This window comes from Aplysia californica, unplaced genomic scaffold (genome assembly GCF_000002075.1).
Source record: "Aplysia californica isolate F4 #8 unplaced genomic scaffold, AplCal3.0 scaffold00027, whole genome shotgun sequence".
Taxonomy (NCBI): Eukaryota; Metazoa; Mollusca; class Gastropoda; order Aplysiida; family Aplysiidae; genus Aplysia; species Aplysia californica.
The window spans coordinates 1,853,646-1,875,154 of record NW_004797297.1 but is presented as its reverse complement, the minus strand read 5'-3'; the positions used below and the strand labels follow the sequence as shown (position 1 = coordinate 1,875,154).

General features: G+C 37.6%; 1 protein-coding gene across 1 annotated transcript; it reads left to right on the top strand.

Annotated features, from left to right (window-relative positions):
* The first annotated feature begins 452 nt into the window (after nt 1-452).
* LOC101846265 (centrosomal protein of 72 kDa) lies at nt 453-19,900 on the top strand. Its single transcript, XM_013090304.2, has 15 exons — nt 453-523; nt 3,540-3,667; nt 4,301-4,338; nt 6,820-6,974; nt 7,682-7,843; nt 8,883-9,008; nt 10,018-10,088; nt 11,595-11,719; nt 12,290-12,384; nt 12,918-13,048; nt 14,554-14,680; nt 15,385-15,578; nt 16,012-16,162; nt 18,000-18,114; nt 18,603-19,900. The coding sequence occupies exons 1-15, from the start codon at nt 460-462 to the stop codon at nt 18,826-18,828; spliced, it is 1,908 nt and encodes a 635-aa protein (XP_012945758.1). The 5' UTR covers nt 453-459; the 3' UTR covers nt 18,829-19,900.
* The last annotated feature ends 1,609 nt before the right edge of the window (nt 19,901-21,509 follow it).

Here is a 21,509-nt window from a genome sequence, read left to right as displayed (position 1 = left end):
TGAGTGTTGGCCCCCTCCTCCATAGAAAAATACCCATAAAGGATCGCATGAACTGTCAAAGACGTGTTTGTGAGAATGCACGCGCGAGTGCTCGCTCATGCTGCTTCTTTCACTTTCAGTTCGTGGCATGAGTGGCATGGGCATCAGGATCTATTCCGTCTAATGTACCATATTTTAGACGACCAAATCTAATAGAAACCATTTTCATCACCGGGGACGCTATGGTGTCGGTAAGGGAATTACTATGCCAAATAGGATAACCTTTTTTTATTAATTGATTTATGAAAAAGGGGAAATTCCTTAAAACAAGAAATAAGAATTTTTTTCAAAATTATTTTTAACCAATTCTGTAGTTTTTGTTGTTATTTTATCAACGAAATAAATTCATACATTGTTTTTTTGTATAGACTGAAAATACTTGCTGTTTCTACTTGTACAAGTTGTCCAGGACATAACAAAATGGCGCTTACCTTAACTGAACAATTAATCCGTAACAGAGTCAACTTGACTCATGAAAACTTAGGTGAGTTATAATTGTGATGGTTTACTTCACTCTCTGACGTGTTGCTTATTTTCAAGCTTAATAAATTTCCACAGAAATGTTAGTCTTTTCGTTTTACAGCTAAAAGGGGTGTTTCCAACTTCCAATTTAATCTTGTTCACTTCTTAGTTTAAGTTAGGCTACTTCTCGCAACAGTAATGAACGTGTTTGAACATGACGCGTAAAATGTACACGAAAACGCAATGATTCCACCAAAACCCATTTGAATAGCCATGTTATATCACATTGAAAACTCGAAAATATTAAATGAACTTTACCTTGTAACGTAGACCCTTCTGTTAAGAGCCCATGGCAAGAGCTGAAAGAGGCAGCTCTAGCTAAGAGGGCTGTCAGTCACTGAAGCCGAAGCAGTTGTTAGCCTTGGGTCAAGTAACTGCCACTGTCAGTGTCATTATCATTAGGTTAATAAATTTGCCATTGCAATTCTTTTAATAACAGGATACTTTTGAATACCTTGGTTTGTGAACTGGAGAATCTTCAGATTCCCTGTGAAAGGAGGTTAAATTGTTGTTCTTAAAACTTCAAATATGTTTGTTTATATCGGCGGATTCCCATTGTCATTTGGTCAAAAGAATCTGATATGCATGATCGGATTAGAGCTTGTCAAATTAATGGTTGCTCGCGTGCACACTATATCTCAAAGGAAAATCTGCCCTCCCTCAAATGTATGAAATGGATAACTGATGAAACATCTGCATTGGTGCTGGATTGTTTTTTAAATTACTGCCAATCCTATATTTCTGTACTGAGGACTGTTCTCTTTCTTTAGCATCTAGGGAACAGTGTCTTGTTCTCTGTTGCTGGCAGAGTGAGTTACCAGAGAATCCTGCAGTCAGAAATCAGATCTGAGGGCTGCTTTTTTTTTCTTTTTTTTTTCATCCTCCTCATTTAAGGCCACCTCTATTCTCACACTGGGTGAGAATAGTGCAGGCGAGCCTTTTGGCTATTCTCACCCGGTTTGCGTTCACCGTTATAGCCTAGGCCAAGCAGTGTTGCGTTCACCCTGAACCACAGAATTCTACAGTGATAACAGAATTGTAAAATTCTGTGCCGTGAACAAACGTTCCAGCGCTCTTGTGTTATTACTGTTAGCCTAAAAGCGTTGCAATTTTGTCTGTGGGCAGTGGAAAGAGAGAGAGAGAGAGAGAGAAAGAAAGAGAGAGGGGTAGCAGTAGGCTAGCGCGAGAACTTCCGGGCAAAACAAAATAGTGACCCACGTAGTTCGGCTCAATTCGAAAAGTTAAATAGCCGTAGCATCTTTGTAGACAACCAAATTAATTTACTTTTGTTTTAACGTCATTTTAAAACTTTGTTTTGGTCAATTTGATCGTCCACACCGATAGACAGTATTCAGAAAGAGAGAGAGAGAGAGAGGGGAGGAGTAGATCTTGCGAGAACTTCCGTTCAAAACAAAATGGCGACCCCCGTAGTTCGGCTCGATTCGAAAAGTGAAACAGCCATAGCATCTTTGTAGACGACCAAATTCGTTTACTTTTGTGCTCTAACGTCAATTTTTCTTTGCTTTTGTCAATTTGATCATCCACACCGATGGACAATATTCCGAAATTAGGAAAAAGAGGTCTTGTTTCACACCGGGTGAAAATAGCCAACGCTGGCAAGTCTCACCCGGGGTGAGAGGTTGATCGTCTTTTTATTCTCATCCCGCGTGAGGATAGCCGCTTCCTCATTTAATGTGGATTAAGAGTTACATGCTCTTTTGTGTAAGATATATAATTTAAAGCTTTAATGCTGTTTAATTTATAGTTTCTCAAAAAGTGGACTGTTCAATTCGTTCATACCAAACTGAGGGCTTGAACAATAATCAGTTTCCACTTTTTAAACTCTGTTATGGGTATTGTACGAGCTGAACATCTGTTTTAGCTTTAATATCATCAGTGCTTTGATGGAACACCTCATGACTTTGCTAAAAATCAATTTTTTTAAACCAAAAGATTCCTTATGAATACCCTACTACACAATGTGTGTAAAAATATTAAATCGAAATTTAAACTACAAATGATCGAAAACCCACTTTGAGTAATCATGAACAAACCATACTATCCACTACGGCAACACAATATATAAATGATCCATTGAACCTCTGTGACGTTCAATCAGAGCGCTGGTCAATTGCCACAGGTCAATGAGCCTCCCTATCTTCCTCCCATTTGTCACATATTTTATCGATTTTACCTAATGTGTTGAGGGACAAAGACATTTTCACTCAAGCAAAATGTAGGCCTATATAAGCTCATAGCTGGCCTTCGGAACATAATAAAACAAGCCAGGGCATGTTGAACCTGTAAATTGAAAGACAACCCAAAGACAGCGAGGTTAGTCCAGAGCAACTGAAAACTGCATATTGTGCTGAAGTAACCTCACTATTACCTTAGCGAGGTACAGAGCAGCGTTTGAGACAGAGAACCTTGCTAACCAAAGGGTGTTTTGTCTCTAACTCAGATTGTTTTATAATGCACTCCGATAAAAGTCAGATTTTTTTAAAGGTGGATTTCAAATCCCAGGAGTCTTCTCCCCCCCCCCCCCCCCCCCCCCATTCTTTATTCTGTGCATTGCGACTTCTTTTTAACTCGAAATCTGCTACACTCGAAGAAATCCACTGGTCCCTTCGATAAAGTTTATGTTATTAGGGTTTACCTGTATATCAAGTACAGTTATTCAGCCTTGAGAAAAACGTCCTCCCTTTGTTTAGTGGCTACTTATTCCCCTCCTTTATAATATAATTTTCAGTTAAATACTTTACAAGGGATTTTTTTAATGCATGCTCCCTTATCAAGAACTTAATGTTTGTATGTTTTACAAATGAAGATAACATACTAGGCATACATAATGGTCAGATATATAGATTATATTGAAGAATGAACATGAGTACTGACAGTGAAGTGAATGAGAAGTTATTTATTATTTTTGCCGTTTAATTTGAAAATTGGTTCATCGACGTCATTTGTGATTATTTCAGAGGACATAAAGTCGCTTTCCCTGCCTGGAACGTTTCATGAAAAGATAGTCTCCATAGGTACATCTTTACGCAAATTTTCACGTCTGAAATCTCTTGATTTTTCAAGAAATGCTCTTGAATCATTGCAAGTAAGTTTTATATTTCATTTTACCAACCAAGTTTGGGATTTTGATTTTGTATCTATCAGTTGTATTATGCACCAACGTCTGTGGTATAGTGGTAAAGTACTTTGCCTTTGCATGCAGAAGATGCTAGTTTGTTTTTCAAGTGGGCAGAATTTCTATAAAACTATCTCCATCTCTCTACACAGATATTGTATCCCCTTCAGCTTGGTTTAGCTTTGACAGGCAGGGTTGAGGTTTGCCCCCTAAATGATGAAAGTATAAGTTATATTGAATCAATGAGGGCGTAAGACTTTTACAATGGCTTTACAATTATGTTATGCTCAAGAATTGTTTTTTCATAATTTAAAAAATGTGTGTTGTCGTCGAATTATAGTTAAAGTATTAGTACACTGAGACTGTAACTGCTATTGTTTAGATTTTTTTAATGTTGAACTGATGATGTGGATATTTTTCCTCATAGAATTTGATAGGTCTTTTAAATGGCTTCTTGTAAAAAAAAGTTTTTGTTGCTAATAAGTGTATGAAAACATGATATCGAAATATATTTGTAAACACTAACTGTTCATTTAGTAGACCTTCCACATAGCCTATGACAAAACTTATATGTGGTTATATATATGTCTTTCTCTCTCATAGGGCCTAGATCACCTGCAGGTGTTAGAGAAACTCAACCTGTATCCTTTTTGTAGATTTCTTATTATTACTTAGAGATGGAGGGAGACCAAGAGAGAGGGGATGGAGGGGGGTGTGGAGTGAGACAGAAAGAAAGAGAGATGGGAGACAGAGAGAGAGAAAACGAGAGATGTGCATCATCTTGCCAGTATTTTGTATCTAACAAAGTATCATTCTGCCTGATATATTTATGCAATTTAAAAAAAAGTAAAATATACAGAATCATAACATGTTGACTACCATCGAACCTGTGTGAGACGGAATTGCAAAGGAGCCAGAAAACAATTCCGTCTTAGACAGGGGAAGTTAGTGGGGGGGGGGAATGGAGGGAGGTTTCAAAGGCCCAGCCGGTGGGATCAAGGGTCACTTGTCTGGTCGGCAAGCAGTCACAAGTATTCAAAACTTCTCACCTCTCAGCTGCTGTCCTCAATCGTGTTTATTTCTGTTTATACTTTGAGATGGTCATCGAAGCATCTAAAGATGTGAATTTTGTTTCTGGAGCACTTTGCAGTGGATTGCAACCAATTAGTGAATTGTGTTCCAAGGTAAAAATGGTTCAACTGCAATGAATTACACATTCAAGAGCCATAGACAGTCTCTGAATGAATTTTGGCGAGTGTGTGGGCATTTAAATTTTACTGTCAAACAAAAAAAAAAGGTTACAGAAATCTCCAATTCTCTTGATTTATTGGACTGATGTGAGAACGAAGGTGAACTGTCGTATTCCGCTAATATTTGTGTCAAGTGTTTTACTGCGATTTCAACAATCAGAAGGAGTGTTACGTCAATTCAAGCCGAAAGATAGCTGTTGAAGCTAGTAGTAACATATGGTGTACCTTTAACAATAACATAAATGTGAACTCTTTTTCCGTTTGTCAGCATCGCTTGAGTCTTGTTGGTGACTACATACCAAGAAAAGCTGCTCCTCTAGGGTCGAGCTGCTCCCATGACGACATATTACAAACATTATATAGTCTTGCTGTAAATGATGACACACCAACAAGTCTTATTGCCAGCCCTGCAACAAGTGGCCATTACACTACCATCCAGCCATGAGCATAATGGAGAAACAGGTCTTGACCTAACACCACATCCCATCACCTCATCAAAACTTATGAAAACTTCAAGGTCACAAACACTCACAACATGTGTTAATGTCAATATCTCCGATGTTCAAATATGAACTTACATTCACTCACTCATTAAACAAGCCAGAGGATCAACTTCTTACAAAAGGAGAAGAGAGACTAAGAACACATCTCATCAAAAGAAAACTAAATTTAGATCCAAAGAAGAAAGTTGTAAATTTGAAAACAAAGGGACAGCCATTATTCTTACAGAGAATAGATGCTCCGGGGAAACAGACATAAAAGTCAAGACACCAACAGAACACAAATGGGCATGTATTTTACAAGACACCAGAGAACACATAGCGGGCCCATCTAAACAATCAGATGACATACAAATGGCCACCAAATTTAAGAGGATACCTTCTGTTCAGAGACATGAGATTTTTAGAGGCGCTGGGATTAAACAGAGAACCCGGTGCTGTATAATGATAGGAGGATACATATTCCTTTGGAAAAAAGCCATGAATGAAGGGAAGCATTTTAGTTATGATGCTCATGACAAGTCCACAGTACTGTTGCAGACTAAGTTTTCAGTGAGTAAATTTTCAGACATAAACCTGTCTTATTTACCAGCTTTATAAATATTTATCGGCAAGTTAATAAGTTATTTGCTACTGAAGTATGTTTTTGTTGTTTCGACTAACTGTTAATGGACAGACATTTTAAGAGCATCTAACTCCAAAACGTGAGCAGCCATAGTATTGCTTCTTCGTACCAATAAAAAAGTTAAGTTGCTTTCTCTAAAGAACAAACTTGTGTCAACATATGATATTGTTTGCTTGCGTAAGCCGATAAAATATGTTTTGAAAAATTCTGTTTAACGGCTGCCCACACAGGTAGCTTGAGGTGGGGTTGGTGACCTCTATGTGACCCGGCCAACCGTGACCTGGTCGTTCCATTGCTGAGCAAACTAAAAGAGCGGTATTTGTACGCCATGACTCAGGCTTCACATAGATGGGGTAAAAATCTACCCTCAAATTGCACCCCTACTCCCTTTCCTTGCCCGGAAGCATGGCGTTTAGTTTAAAGCTGGCAGAACTAAATTTGCGAGTCTTGTTTCAAATCAGGGCTGAGCGAACTAAACAATTTCCGTTTTAGACAGGTAAAACACTCGGAAGGAAGCAGATTTTTCTTCTGTTTCCGCATTTGATAGGTTTCCGTTTTTTACAGGTAATTAAAGAGGAATATATCAAGGGGGGATCGGGGAGATTGCGTTAAGACAGGTTTCCGTTAAGCCAGGTTCGACTGAATTTTCATTCATAGTAGAGTAGATATCCCCACAAGTCATTATCTGCTATGTTAGATGTATGTAAGTTCAGTATTGTTCTCATCAATCTCCTTGACAAAGCTCAGTTACTATAACAATGTGAGCACTTTGGAAGAACTGACTCGACTCAAGCACAACCAGAACCTGAAGGAACTTGACCTCCGTCTGAACCCAGTGACCAGGAATGAACCTGACTACAGACTCTACCTCATTCATATGCTGCCAAATCTTCAGAAACTTGGTACGATGATACTTTTTGTGCAAGTGGTTGATGTGTTTTTGTCATAATCTAATGTGGAAAACTTGGGCTGTTATTGTGGAAACTTGCTCTTAATTTCAAACCAAACATCAGCAGTAGTTGGATTTTTTTCTGATTGACTTTATGTGCAGATGTATGAAGTAGAATTCTTTTTTTATGTTCTTTTCCTTGTTTGCATCTGCTGGACCGTTTATTCATGGGTATATAAAATGATAGAAAAGAGTGTGGTCTGAGCATGCATCTAATTTGAAGCAGTTGGTCTCTGTCTCTTAGGAGGAAATCTAGTTGTGTATTGGTAAGATTTTTTTTTTCAAGTTTTGAGTTATTGTTAAAAAATCTATTCCCATTGTGACGTTTAACTTGATTTAATCTTAAACATGTTACTTTTTTGTCAGTTTATTGTCCAGGGCAGATGATTAATGTAACATATTTATCTATATGGTTGAAGGTTACTTGTTTAGTAGTATTGTTATCTGTTCTTCTCTCCCAAGGTCCTATTTTATCTGTGAGATAAGGGAAGTTAATCTTTGTCTTTTTATTTTAAAATTGTTATTTCAACATTAGGAAATCTGTCTTCACAAGTGAAACTGATAGATCCCTCTCATTTATAAAACATCGTTAACAGCTCGAGCAATTCAGTATGGTCTTTGGAGTATTATGATCTTTTGATGTTACATATTTTTGATCAGATGACAGAGGTGTCAGGGACCGGGAACGACAGGCTGCCCTGGTCCATTTCAGCAGTAGCCAAGCCGCCGAGATGACGCCAAAACCTACACAACCTCCGAATGTCTCAAAATCCCCACATCCACGAACAGAAATGATGTCAAAACTAATGAAAGGGCCCTCAGGTTGGTCACTCATAATTTAACTTGCTTTTGTTGCTTTATTCAGGGAGAGAGAAGTGGATTCCTCAATGGTCCAAATGTTTTATTGCATTAGAGTATACAGAAAATTGGCTTTAGGTTTCACAAAACTGATTATTTTGATTATATCGTCTGTGTAATTCTCCAAGCATTAAACATCCATTTTTGTGGATCAAATTTTTTGTCCCCATATGAATCTGCAACATGTATTGTATGTCCTTTAAAAAGAATTAGTCTGATGCTTTGGCAAATCAAACTTTATGTATACATTTCTCTGAACAAATACGTCTTGATAATGGCAAACGTGAAAGCGTAATTACCCAATTTTGATGTATGCACCAGGATTACAAAGTCTGGAAATTCAAAGTTTTTTTTTCCGCTTTCCTTGTCAGAAATGTGGGCAGTGTATATGTACGCTGATGAACTCTGTCATAAGTTGTCACATGTTAAATTATTTATAATGATATGTCGGGGAAAATGTTCTGCTATTCATACTCTTATGGTGATAGCTTTCACTATCTATACTGTAAAAATTGTACGAGGATATTTTTTGGAATACACACGTACTTTCTCTGTAACTGGAATAATCATTATTTTGTTGGCATAAACTATTACTTAGGCCTAGTAAAAAACTGTTGTTCATCACAAATACAAACTTCGACTCTTATACATGAACTAAAAAATGTTCGGGTTTGGGTACCTCAGAAGAGAAAGAGATTGAATTGTTATCAAATGTCAGTAAACTAGTTTGCACTTAAACAACAGAATTAAGCTAGGTTGCATCTCATAAGATTAGGCCTAAGTCAAAGATTGTAACATTAATTTGTTTTAAAAAGAAACAAGAGTCTATCTAGGAATTTAACTACAGTGAGATTTACTTTTACTTTTCTTTTAGTTTGGATTCTTGTAATGTTAACAAATAATTAAAATGTGTCTCCCTACAGTCCACTTACTTCAGTTACTTGTATGAGGTCTTATAGCTCTTCAGTGGCCTATAGGACACAATCATTTATTTTGTCCTCAGTACTGGTAGATGATGATGTGGCAGTCATTGATGTTATGAATCGCAACAATGGAGATTTTGGCGCTCCTCGCCCTCTCACAGGCTCAGCAGCAAAAGAAGACGCAGTAGAAGATTACACGTTGGATAGTGAGTGTTTGTATTTTCCTTCTTCTTTATGGTTGAAGTGCATATCAAGAAAAGAAAAGCAAATTGAAGTTTTAAGTTTTAATTTTTACTGCAATGTGTTAGGAGCTGACGTGGGAAAAGTATTGCCATTATCTTTCGTTATCTGTTAAAATATTGTTGTGTCAAGACTTCAGATGTGGTGGGAGTGCGCTGCAGGTAGGACCTACTTTCAATCTGTCTCTCCATCACTTTTGGCCTGTTATCTGTATCCCAACACAAAAGGTTGTTTTGGGGGGTTGAATAATTCTTTTCATCCCGAACTATCAATTTAAAAAAAAAAAAAAATGACGATAGTTAAAGTTTGTAATATAAATTATACTTTTTGTCTTTATCATGTATGGGTTAGAGTACTATAAATGTGATTTATTGTTTTATTATTATTATTATTCTTATATCACACTGCCCCATATTTGTGCTATGCCTTTCCCCAAATGTCATGTTACACACAATGAGAATGCAGGAACAAGAAAATTTTTCTGTGATTGCAATTTAGTCTTTGCATTAGGGTGAGGAAGAAGGAAATACTAAAGAATTACAGTATGGCCTTGGTTTGAATAATCTAATGGGTTTATGCATTTGAACATCAGTGTTGTACTTTTGCCTATTCTGAATGAGCTCTAGGTCAGTGTTTGAAACATCCACTGCTCCAGTCGCGCTGTTTCTTTGACTCTATAGTTTTTCCAGTGCCTAAAAATCCTGAAAGAGTTAAAGTCTATTAATCACAGTACATGCTCATTTTTTCTCTCCCTCCTCCCCCCCCCCCCCACCCCCCATGCATTAACCCATTTAGAATACATCAAGGCAAAATAATTCTTATTCTCTCCTGGAACTCCACAAGAAATGAGGGATGGGGCTTGCCAAAGAATTTCACCCTAATTATTTCATTGGCCTTTTCACTCGGACAATTAACTCAAAATACATTAACATTCACAGTATTTCAAATTCACAATACATCATGAATTTGTTCTAGGTTTGAAGTTCTTGAATGCTCCCAAATCACCAAAACATCGAGATAGGCCGATGGATGATGCTCCTATCAAAGTGAGTTTGTTTTTGTTTTTTTGTTTTTTTTTGGTCCAATTATATTGAAACTAATATTCTTTTAAAGTTTTTTATTGGGTTTTGGGGTTACCTGAATTTATCTGAGTTTAAGCTGTGGGCATGAGAATTTTTTAAACCGTTATTCAATTATTTGATAGTCTTCACTCTGATTTATCTAAAAGGTGCTTTGTCATGGTCTTACCAAAGTACATGTGTAAATAGTGTTCAGAAATAAATCAGTTTTTTTTTTCGTTTTCGGACAAAAAATACGACTATATGTTAAATTGTATGATACTCTGCCATAACAAATTTTCACTTGAATTTCTCTATGTTGTCCTTTCTGTCTACTCAGAAATCACTCTGCATCTTCAAGTATAAGATAAGAAAATACTGTACCGCTACTTTGCTTGACTTCATCTTTGTATTCTATTTCAATTTCCTGTTCACATTATTAGAATGTTTATTCAGGTGATCTTGGTTATCTCAATCATGTGGAAGATTAACAGATCTGTAATTTGAGTAAGCCGCAAAACTGCAAAAAAAAGAGAGATTTGGAAGGAAATGAAGGGAAGTAACTGTATCAGCAAAGTGTGCTTGCTTTCGGTTGGGTTGACATCAATTGCTGGCATTTAAAATTTTATCTCAAATTTATAGAAACGCTGAAAGGGTTGATTTAGGGATATCATACCTTTAACAAACTTCCATTTTACAACAGGACTTTTAGTCAACCTCTGTTAAAATTTGCTGTGGGAGTTCTATTGTCTGACAAATATTTTCTCTTTTCTGCCATCATGAAAGCTATGTGATATTGCTAAAAGACTAGAAGTGATGGATTGTGCATGTGCCTTGTACGGTGTCAAAGCAAAAGAAAGGAAGAGAGGGATCCTGTTGAACCTGGCAACTAAGAACAGTCTGATCAGGGTCAGAACAATATAACCAACACTGGTCAGAACGCACCACCAACCCCTCTTATGTAATCACGTCCCAATCCATACCTTCAAGTTCAAACAACCACACACGCACGCAATCAAACCCAAACATAATTCACACACCATATAGCTCAGTGCAGCACGATACTGTCTGTCTTCGATCATATCTTACCACCCAGCACCCACCCTCACATGACTAGATTCAAGGAAGTTACGCACTTTATGGGTTGTGTGTGATTTTGTGTCTTGATACCAGCAGTGTGTCACATCACGCTATGCGAGGGCGTACCTGGTGGGCTCATGTATCCTGATACTCTCGATGATGTCAGGTTTGACCGTTTTTCATAATGCGTGCAGGGAAATTTGAAGTAAAGACAATTTTGAGGAAAAATCTGTTTGGGCTTTTCGAGATGAGCTGTTCAACATATTCTTATGGGTGTTTGAGAAATCAGTGCTGCCAATACAAAGAATATGATAGCAGTTCAGTCGATAAATGCCATATTGTTCAGAGTATGAATTCGAGTTTTGCATGTTGAGTTATCTGTGCTTAGTTGTACACAGTCTGTCATTTTTCCAGAGTCAAGCTGCCAATAAGATCGCACCAGCCCCAAAGTCATCAGCGCTGAGTAAAGCAGAAGAGTTATATCCTCACATCATGGCGGCCCCATCAGACAATGTGCAGAGGATTGGAGATGGCTCCAGGTAGGATGTATGAAGGCATAGCCTACATAGCAGAACCCACTATACTATATATATATCCATAATTCTAGGACTAGAAAAAATGAGGAGATAAAGCTCTCACAAAAATGCGTAATATAGCAAACAAACAAAAAAAAGATTTTTAATGCTGCGGTGGTGTTGTGGAAGAAATTTTGCCACAAAGAAAATTGATTAATTAGATGTGGGTTGTAGTCAGGATGCAGGATAGCAACATAACTCTATTTTCAAATTTTGCATCGAGTGTATAAATGAAGCCAGTTGAAAATTATGATATTGATTAAGATAATACATGACTGATAAGGAAACTCTATTATCTGTGCTAAGTAAAGACAAAAACAAAGAAAAAAATAGAATGCAAGCACCCAAAAATGTTCAGTCAAACGGACAGCCTTGGATAAAATCCCCTCCCTAAAAAACACTATTGCACTATCTTTTTTTACCACAGTGATGTTATTGGCTTGATAGAAACATGAAGATAAAAAATGTTTCTTTAATGATTTCTTTTTAGTAATGCAATAATGATTACTGTGCTAATGGTCTTGTTCTTCTCAGAAAGGATCCTAACCTTTTGTTTTCTGACCAAGTGGAAGCACACAGCAAGTATAGAGGCCAAGGATTCTTTACCCCGCACCCTGATGGCCCAACTGGTAAGGTTATGGCAGGATTTGTTTTATAAAAATGTTGGACAGTGATTGCCAGGGCTGCACTTTGGGTTTTTTTGTTAGCTGGTTGTGCTGTTTTTTGTAATTTTAAAGAAGAAATCCTCACAATAATGACTTAAGATAATCATGTAAGTGTTGTTGTTATTTTGGCTGGGGCATAAAATTGGCACGAAAAGTATTCATGGCTCATTTAAAAATGTGATTTGTCAACAGAAGTGATTTGGCATTGTCTAATGCAAGAAGATGATGGCACTCTTGAAAGACATCTTAACAATATTCTGAAATTTTCGTGAAAGCATCTAATTCTGATGTTCTTGTTTTGTTTGTTTACTGAAAATGTCAATGTTTAACTTTCTAAAACTTTTAATTTACAATTTGTCAACATTTTGTATTTCCGTAGATGAGAAAAAATGTGGTTCTTGGTTTCCTTTTTTATGTACCAGATCTTCTCTTTGCCAGCATACTTAAGTTTAGATATGACAACATAATGTACCTCTGATGTCATTTTCTTTACTTAGTGAATTCCCAGGATTCTAGAAGTCTTCCTCCAGATGTTCAGGGCTCACTTCTGCAGACAGACTGTGAGGGAGAGCGGATGACATCAGGAAAACCTGGCCATCGTAGAAGTAACAGTGTACCCAACAGACAGGTACAGGCTCTGTTTCTTTTTTGCAGATACTCTTGTCTTTAGAACTAGTGTTTTGTGACTCAATTTTTTTTCAAGACTACCTCTGAAGCTAAAAAGTTTTCTTTACTTATTTTACTTTACTTTTCTGATTCATTGGCCCTTTGAGTTTGAGCCCTTCAGCCTGTTGATATGGCAAAGAAGTTACAAGTTTTTATCAGCTGTGTTATGTCACTGTAGAGAGTGTTCCAGACATTTGGGGAGACAGGTAGGTAAAGACTTCACAAGTCGCTAAGTGCAGGGCTGAAAAGTCTTCCAATAAATGTTTGTCTTCATTATGGATGGTATGCTCAGGCTTGTTTGTTTAAATGTTAATTTGATAGCTGATTTTGATGTATATTTGACTTTTTATTAATTACTTACTCCTAACAATCCCTGTTAATGAATTAGTGATACAGACCCCATCATGGTAGAGTGTGCAAATTGTTTGTTATCGAATTAAGTAAATCAGAAACCTCTGAATAAACCTGTGTCAGCTTCTTTGTACTGTGAGTGAGAAACTTACATCTGAAGATAACTTGTTCTATGTGTCAGAAACTTATATCTGTAACTTGTACTGTGGGTGAGTGCTGAAACAGACAAGGGGATCTCCTGTACGTGAAAAAAAAGACTTTTCCCTCAATCCAGGTATACTATGGGAGTCAGCATCTGCTCTGGGATAAATTTGTTGACACTACATTCTGTTCAGGAAGTGATGCTTGTTTGTTTGGGTACTGAGAAGCACCAGACACACTTCTAAGTGACTGCTTGATTGCTCAGTGTAAGACCCCGTCATACATCACTTTTCAAAATGGTGAATGGCAGAGGCTTACACTGTGGGTGGTTGGCGGGTGCTCTAATGTGGTTTGCTCCTTCTTTCCTATCAAACTTCTATCGTCCTTATCTCCCCTTCTTCTTTTTTATGTTTGTTACTCTCTTGTAAGACCTCTAATCTTCTGACGCTCATATATGACCTTATGCAGTTGCGAGCGCCGAAAAACCTCTACTAAAATGGTAACTAAACTAAGAGTCTTACACTGAGCAGTCATGTTGTTTTTAATGCAGGCAAAATGTACATCAAATGAACAGAAACAACAGAGGAAAAGAAAACAAAAGTAGGACTCAACTGTGGTCCCCTCTAGCCACCACCAATGCCATACATTTTTTCTCACTTGTTGTAAAAATGTTAAAAAATAGCTCTGACTCTGTGAACATGCATAAGTCACAAATTTTTGTTTTGTTAAAAAATTTCTAATGCTACACTAGAAGGTCACGACAGGAAGCTTCTAACTTTTAAGCTTTTGCTTTCACATTGTTAGTATTTCTTTCATGATGATTGTTCCGATTAGTGGACCTTACTTGTGCCTTTGTCTGATAATCTATTTCAGAATATCTTTGTGCATTCCCCATCACAAGAAAGACTTGAAATGCAGTAGATCCCCCAGTGTGAATCATCTTATTTTTCTGTTCTCATTTCTCAACTGTGGCAGGTGCTGAGAGGGGAGGGACATACAGATATGGACATTGCGCACAAAAAATTCCTCAATAGTTTACTCAACCTTGTGGACAGATACTGGAATGGCTCTCAGTCTTTGCACAATCACACAAAATTTGTTGGTGAGTATGGATATTTAACTGTGCTCTGTGGTTATAAAACTGAATGATAAATGACAAAAAAGAAAAGTTTTGATGCTTCGGACTTTCTAATTATTGATTGTTTGTATCAATATTTTATATCATGATGCGTGTGAAAAGGGAAAGTAGAAAGCTCAGTTTAACTGCTTTTGCTTTTGTTTTGAAGTATTCCCCCCCTCCCAACCCCCACTCTCTAATAACTTTGGGCTAAGTGAATTGATATATTGGTTTGATTAAAGTTAAAGGCCCTTCTACTTTATTAACTATGCAGTGTGTTGGAAAAAACGTTTTCTTTTGTTCTTCAAAATGCTAATAAAAGTACGGTAGTGTTCATCTTAATCTTGTGGTTGGTACTTTTCAAGTGTTTTTTTTTAACCCTATCCGTACGCCCTGGGGTCATTTTGTACCCCCCGGGTTGTATTCTTCACATTTTAGAATACTTCTGGTGCGAAGATCTCTTAGAAACTTTCAGTATTTTAAAAAAATAAATTTTGACAGACTGCTGTGCAAAGCGTACGGATCGAATTAATGAGTAAATTTCCCCTTTGGAAAGTGGTGGAACAGAGTTCCCCTCATCGTATGGATGCGATTGTAAAACACGACGTACGGATAGGGTTAATAAAGTGCTGATTTTAATATCATATTTATAATGTATTTTTCTGCAATAAAATGCTTTCTTCCACCAGAACAAGCTGGGAGATTACTAAATGATTTCGTTAGTGCTGAAGGGGGTAAGGAGGAGGAAACAAGAACTCTTCGCCAGACCATCGGGAAATTGAAAGAAGAGAATGCGACATTGCGAGCAAATCAGACTGCTGAACTCCTTTCCCCATCAGAGGAGGAGATGAAGATTTCTTTGAAAAGAGCGAAGGATGACATGGTTAGTTTTGCCCCTGGGAGGCATTATGGAACAATGACATAGAGTTGGTGTCCACTAGATCTTTAATGGGAGAGCTCAGAAAGACACAGTTAAATTTTAAAGGGTTTCAGCATCACTAGAATATATATATATATATGTAGGAAAAGCGTCAGGAAAATACTTCCCTGGAGACAACAAATATATATAATTGATAGAATGGTCTCCTACTCCTACCAACTGGTGTTTGGTGGGATATTTTGTACCTTTACTTCCTTTTCTTCCTGGTTTTATTTTGTATGACATCTGTCCTTTTTCCTTCTTTTTGCTCGTTTTTCTCTTTGTCTTTTTACAATTCTTTTTCGCTAGACCTTTTTGTTTCTTACTTGTATTAATGATGTTGGATATTATTTTGCTGAATGACATCTACTTTGTTTTCCTCTCCTTCATGTTCAAGGCTCGTATGCATGAAGAAATCCGCCACTATTTACATGAGAACAGAGCTCTGCAGAAAAGACTGGACAGCTTGGAGTCAGCGGCTCCTGTTTCACGATATCACAGCGGAGCAGCAGCTTCTGAGACCTCGACGGCAAACCAGAGCGTTCTGGGTAATTATTGCTTTGTTGTTGTATATATTCTTTTTTTTTTCTTTAGACGTACTTACATTTATATTATATATATATATATATATATATATATATATATGTATACATGTCTGCCCCCGCCCCCCCCCCCAGGAAATCGCAGTTGCAGCCACGTTTTTTTTCAAGTTCCGCAATAAAACCACAATTTTTTGCAATTTTAGGCAAAAATACATTAACCAGACCTGCCACTCATTCCGATTTAATCAGGATATCCCGATTTTTTGCCCCAAATCTCTACCATCCCGATTTTCCTGATTTCAGCCGGCAGTATCCTGCTTTTTTGTCATTGCGTCTGTTGCGTCCGATTCTTTTTAAAAAAAAAAAAAAAGTTCTGTTATCTCTTTTGTTTGGAAGCACCGATTGAACTTTTTATCGGCAGGAACTTGGAATGCTATTTTCTAAAGAAACTCAAAGTAATGAATATGCACTATAAACGTCGGGAACAGATAGCCTAAGAGGAAACTGTTGGTCATAGTCATAGAGACGACGGACCAGCCAAGTGGCTTTCCAAGCGACCGCCCTCGACGGTAATTTCATGCTGAATCATCCTCGAGAAACATTTTGTCTTGTGATTCGTTGAACAAGTACGTTATAAGTTCTTCGAGCGCAGCTTATTAGTAATATTAGGCTTACTTGGCTAATCTTTAATCCTATAGAGGCCTGTCTAGTGTTTTACGGCATTTACGCGTTTCGCGCAACAGGCCTAGATCTAACTAAACATAACACGCAGTCACTCAAACTCAAACACCAGTCAGAAACCTTCTCTTAAAGATACATTTCCAGTGGCCAATCAAACAACATTTGAGTCCCCCCAACTTGTCGGCGTGTTTAGCGGATCGGAGCGTGCGTTTAGAGGATCGGAGCGTGCGTTTAGAGGGCGTGACCGTGCGTTTGTACATCTAAATTATACAGTAAAAAACCCATCAGATGACGAAAGTGTGCTTTTGAGCGGAGCGTGCTTTTGTATGGCGTGCGTTTAGGCGGAGACTACTGTACAGATTACAGGTGTATCGAAGGTTTCAAGAACAGGATCTGAACTGATTGAAGCATATTTTGTAATTTAAGAGGTTGTTTCATAAATCTTCCATCAAATTTTTGTTTTTTGACTAAACCTCATAAAACTTCATGCACTTCTAGATCTTTGCATGAACCAAGTACCCAGTATGTACTAAATTTGGTTAAATTTTATGCTTTCATTTAAAAGTTATTACGAAAACATCCATTTTTTTTGTGTCAAGCGGTATTATATTTTATTTGGTTGATAACTTATTGTTAACGTACTCGCGTGTTGATATTATTTAAACTGAAAATCTAAATAAGCCTATTTTAATGCGCCTGGGATGGGAAGGTTGCAATTTTTAGACAGTTAACCTTGCAATTTTGTGCAATATTTCTATTTTAAAAATGAAATTTTCCGCAGGGCCAGATATGTATGAATTATTTTACACTGGTTGAAGGACCCGCTCTTCATTTCTTGAATGACACTTGATCTTCCTTTCTACAAAAGACTTACACCTGTCAGTGAATGCTTTTCTTCAAAATCATTATTTGTCACGTTACTTTCTTAACTGGAGGAGAACGTTTTGGTCTCAGCTCAAGATCTTACTGCCACTGCCACTGCATTATATAATATGTGGAATGTTTTTTTGTTTATATTCTTGTGATATGTTTTAGAAGGTTTTTATTTTTTAATTTGGTCCTTTTTTTAAAAACTTTCAATGTTGCATAGAATATTGCACTGGGACTAAAAAAAGAGAGCCTTCATGTAGTGCGCTTGAAAATTTGCTTCTTCTTTGCTCAGATGACCTTCACCGACAGAATGTTGCACTAAATCAAGAGATCGACTTGATGAGGACCAAACTAAAACAATTCAGCCAAGTTCAGGAGCTGGCCAGCATGTTGCAAGAGAGTCATAAGTGAGTTGTTGTGTTCTGGGCAATCCGTTGTTTGATTTTGCGTACTTTGTCTTTTCTCTGCATGACCAAATGGCCATTATATCTTTTTCTTTTCTCTGTGTAGCTCTAGTCGGATGAATCATCAGTTCAACCATATCTTTTTCTTAAAGACCTAGCTCTAATGATAATTATTTCTACATTGTGTTTCTGCCCTGTCTTTTTACAGCACAACATATTTGTTAGTTTTATCCCTGAAATGTGAATTTATTTTTAAGATTTGCCATTTTTGATCGGCCATGCTGTAGTTACTTTTTAAAAACATGTTTTTAAAGTGTTTCAGATCTTTTTCTTCCATATCCTTTCTTTAGAAGATATTTGCAATTTATTAGGTAGTTAGCCTAGAGAAATTTTGCAATGTTTATTTGATAGTAGTAGCCTACCATTGATTTTTGACATTTGTTATTAACATTTTCTCCATGTGTGAGTCTTTTATTTGTCTCCCTGCACAGATCTCTGGTGGAAACAAACGATCACCTGCTGAAAGAACTTCAAGAAACGAAACACAAACACCATAAGGAAATTGAGCAGATGCACTGGAGCTATGACCAACTCAAGTCCACTCTTGCATATTCCTCTGTCTCCAGGTCGCACAATTTTAGCGGCAGTGGCAACACCAACAACAGTCAATCCTTGTCCAACCACTACAGCGATAGTCTTGATATGAAAGACAGCTGAGAAATGTGAAATATGTGTTGCATGTACAAATGTGAATATGTAGAAACTTGCTCTCGTCTTCCTCTATATTTATAGTTTTTAAGCTACAGCATTTCCAACACCACCATTAGTTGGTCTAGAATAGTTCAGGCATGAATTTATACCTCTGAGAAATCTTTTTTCTTTTTTTCATCTTGATTTGTTCAGAATTTAGCGCCTATATCACTCTGACATATGCTTCTTCTTCACATACCTCCCTCAGATTGCAATGTTTATCCTCCCATTTCGACAGGTCAAAATTTGGACGCTCATTTTAAATTGGATGTTTTGACATTTTGAGTACCATGAACTTTGTGTACGACTGAGAGTTTAAAAGTGATAAACACAAAATGTGTTTTCAGGTCAATGTGGTACAAGTACAAGTACAAGTGTAATCCATTTGTATATTTTGTTTCAAGAGCTGGTGAAACTGTCCTTAGTCCTGTCAATTTCTTCCTGTGGAAGAACAGTATAATTGCCTTCTGTATTTTCTCTTTCTACTGCTACAGAAGCAGCCATTATAATTGGTTCCTCGATGTCAGAAAATTTAAGCAACCGTTCGAGATCATTTTTCAGCAGAATCATACATTTTTTTAAACTCACTGTGCTCACTCTTTGCTCGTAAACCAGAGATGACCCACTAGCATACATTATGCTTCTTCTTTCCTTATTTTTTTCAAAGTCTTTTAAAGTATCAAAGATGATACTGTAGGCCCCTACCTACCTAAGTCGCATCATCAAGAGCTTTCCTGCAGAGTCTTGTGAGGACACAAGTGGTCTTGAGGTTGAATGGTCTTGTCCTTGATGAATGATCAAGCTTTGGGCCTGCTTTGTTTTTAAAAGATGGCAGTGATCTCCTCTGACTATGATTTGCCATATATATGATATATTGGTCATAGCTGCTTTGCTCTATTTCTTGCCCCTTGCATCGTATGTCCATGTAACATATTGAAAGGGGTCAGCAGAGAGACAAATTTGTTATACCAGTAATATTGTTTATTTATGAATTTGAAATTCATTTAGAAGGAAATGCTAATAAAACTCAAAAATACATGCCAATGGTATTTTAATTTTATGCAAATTGTTGAAATCAGAGATTCCAAAAATTATTAATTGATGTCTAACAGTAGTACAGTGGGAACCATAATAACAGGCCACGTAATAACAGGGATTTTTTTAGTTCCCTTTTTTTCCTACTCTTTGTCTCTATTAAAAGTTATTGGCAATAACAGAGCCTTGTTGGAGCCCAATCGGTAATAGCAGGGACAAAGGCTCGTTAACAATGTGTAAAAAATAAGAGAGAGAGAGTAACACAGTGATGGAGCAAGCCCCCGCAAGCCGCGCCACTGCAAGCACACGCAGTGGGTGAAGCGAGAGAGGGCTGCGGTATGCTGCAGACTTCGATCTAGCCCTTAGCCTAGCTACCCGCACGCACACGCGCGATGTGTCAAGCACAGGCCAGCCACCAGGTGCTTGTGGCAAGGGAAACTACCCAGGAATAAATACAGCTGGATTAGTCCTCAAATGCTTTCTTCCTTTGCATTTCTGATTTAACAGGGATCTGAGCAGCACTTTTTCTCTGGTCCCACCATCCCTGTAATCATATGATATCAGGTTTCCTCACTACCATGAAATACTGTGGAATTCGGATTCAACGAGAACTCGGATTCAACAAGAGATGGATTCAACGAACACTTAAATCCGCAAGCTCGGGAATCAACGAGGTTGCTTCCAGGGTGAACAGCGCCTGCTGACGTGGCTTTAATTTTGCTAATTAATCTCCCACAACAAACTTTTTTATATTCCCGGAAACCATCCATTGAACCCGCATCATGAACCATTATTCACTTACCCGATTGCATGCAAATAATCAGTGGCCTTCTTTCATACCAACACATGCATTGTTGGCACGCACACGTATCTACTCCAGCGTGTGTCAGTGTCCGGGTCCGATGGGTGGCCTGCACATGTGTGACAGTGTGTGCGTGTCGGGGGGGGGGGGGGCACCAGCAGTCAGTGCGTGGAACATCGCAGATACTGTAACTATAACGCGTCAGTCTTTTTTCTCTCGGCAACTAATCATTATTACAATTTTACAATAAGCTAGTCTTGACGTAGATCTACGTAATGAATTGTGTGCTGTCTATGGAATCAAAAGTTGCTGTATGCTAGGCTCTACACAGCAACACAACTTTTTGGCAAACAATTGAGATGACACAGGCATGCATTTGAACGAATTGGGTTTTTTTCAGTTCATAATATGGAGGCATTTCAGGCACCACTTGTTACTTCTCTTTATACATTACTTGCTCAAAGCCTGTAATTATCTACACAAAACCTCATGTTTGCTCTAACGCACACTCGGATTCAACGAGATTTTAGATCAGGACTGGCGACCTTGTTGAATCTGAGTTCCACTGTATTGCTTTCCTTCATTAAACATAATACCAATAAATTAAATAGCTCTCAAAATACATTGAATGAAGTAAAGAGACAGAATCAGTATTATTTCTGTTTTCTGTAAAACAAGCCTGTGACCAATACTGTCTACTTTTTGAACAGTGGAATTTTGGGTTGTTGTTGTCATACCCTTCAACACTTGTTGTCACCCCGTTGATAAAAATCTGATCAGCTGAGAGTCATTTGATTTCTACCTTGAACAT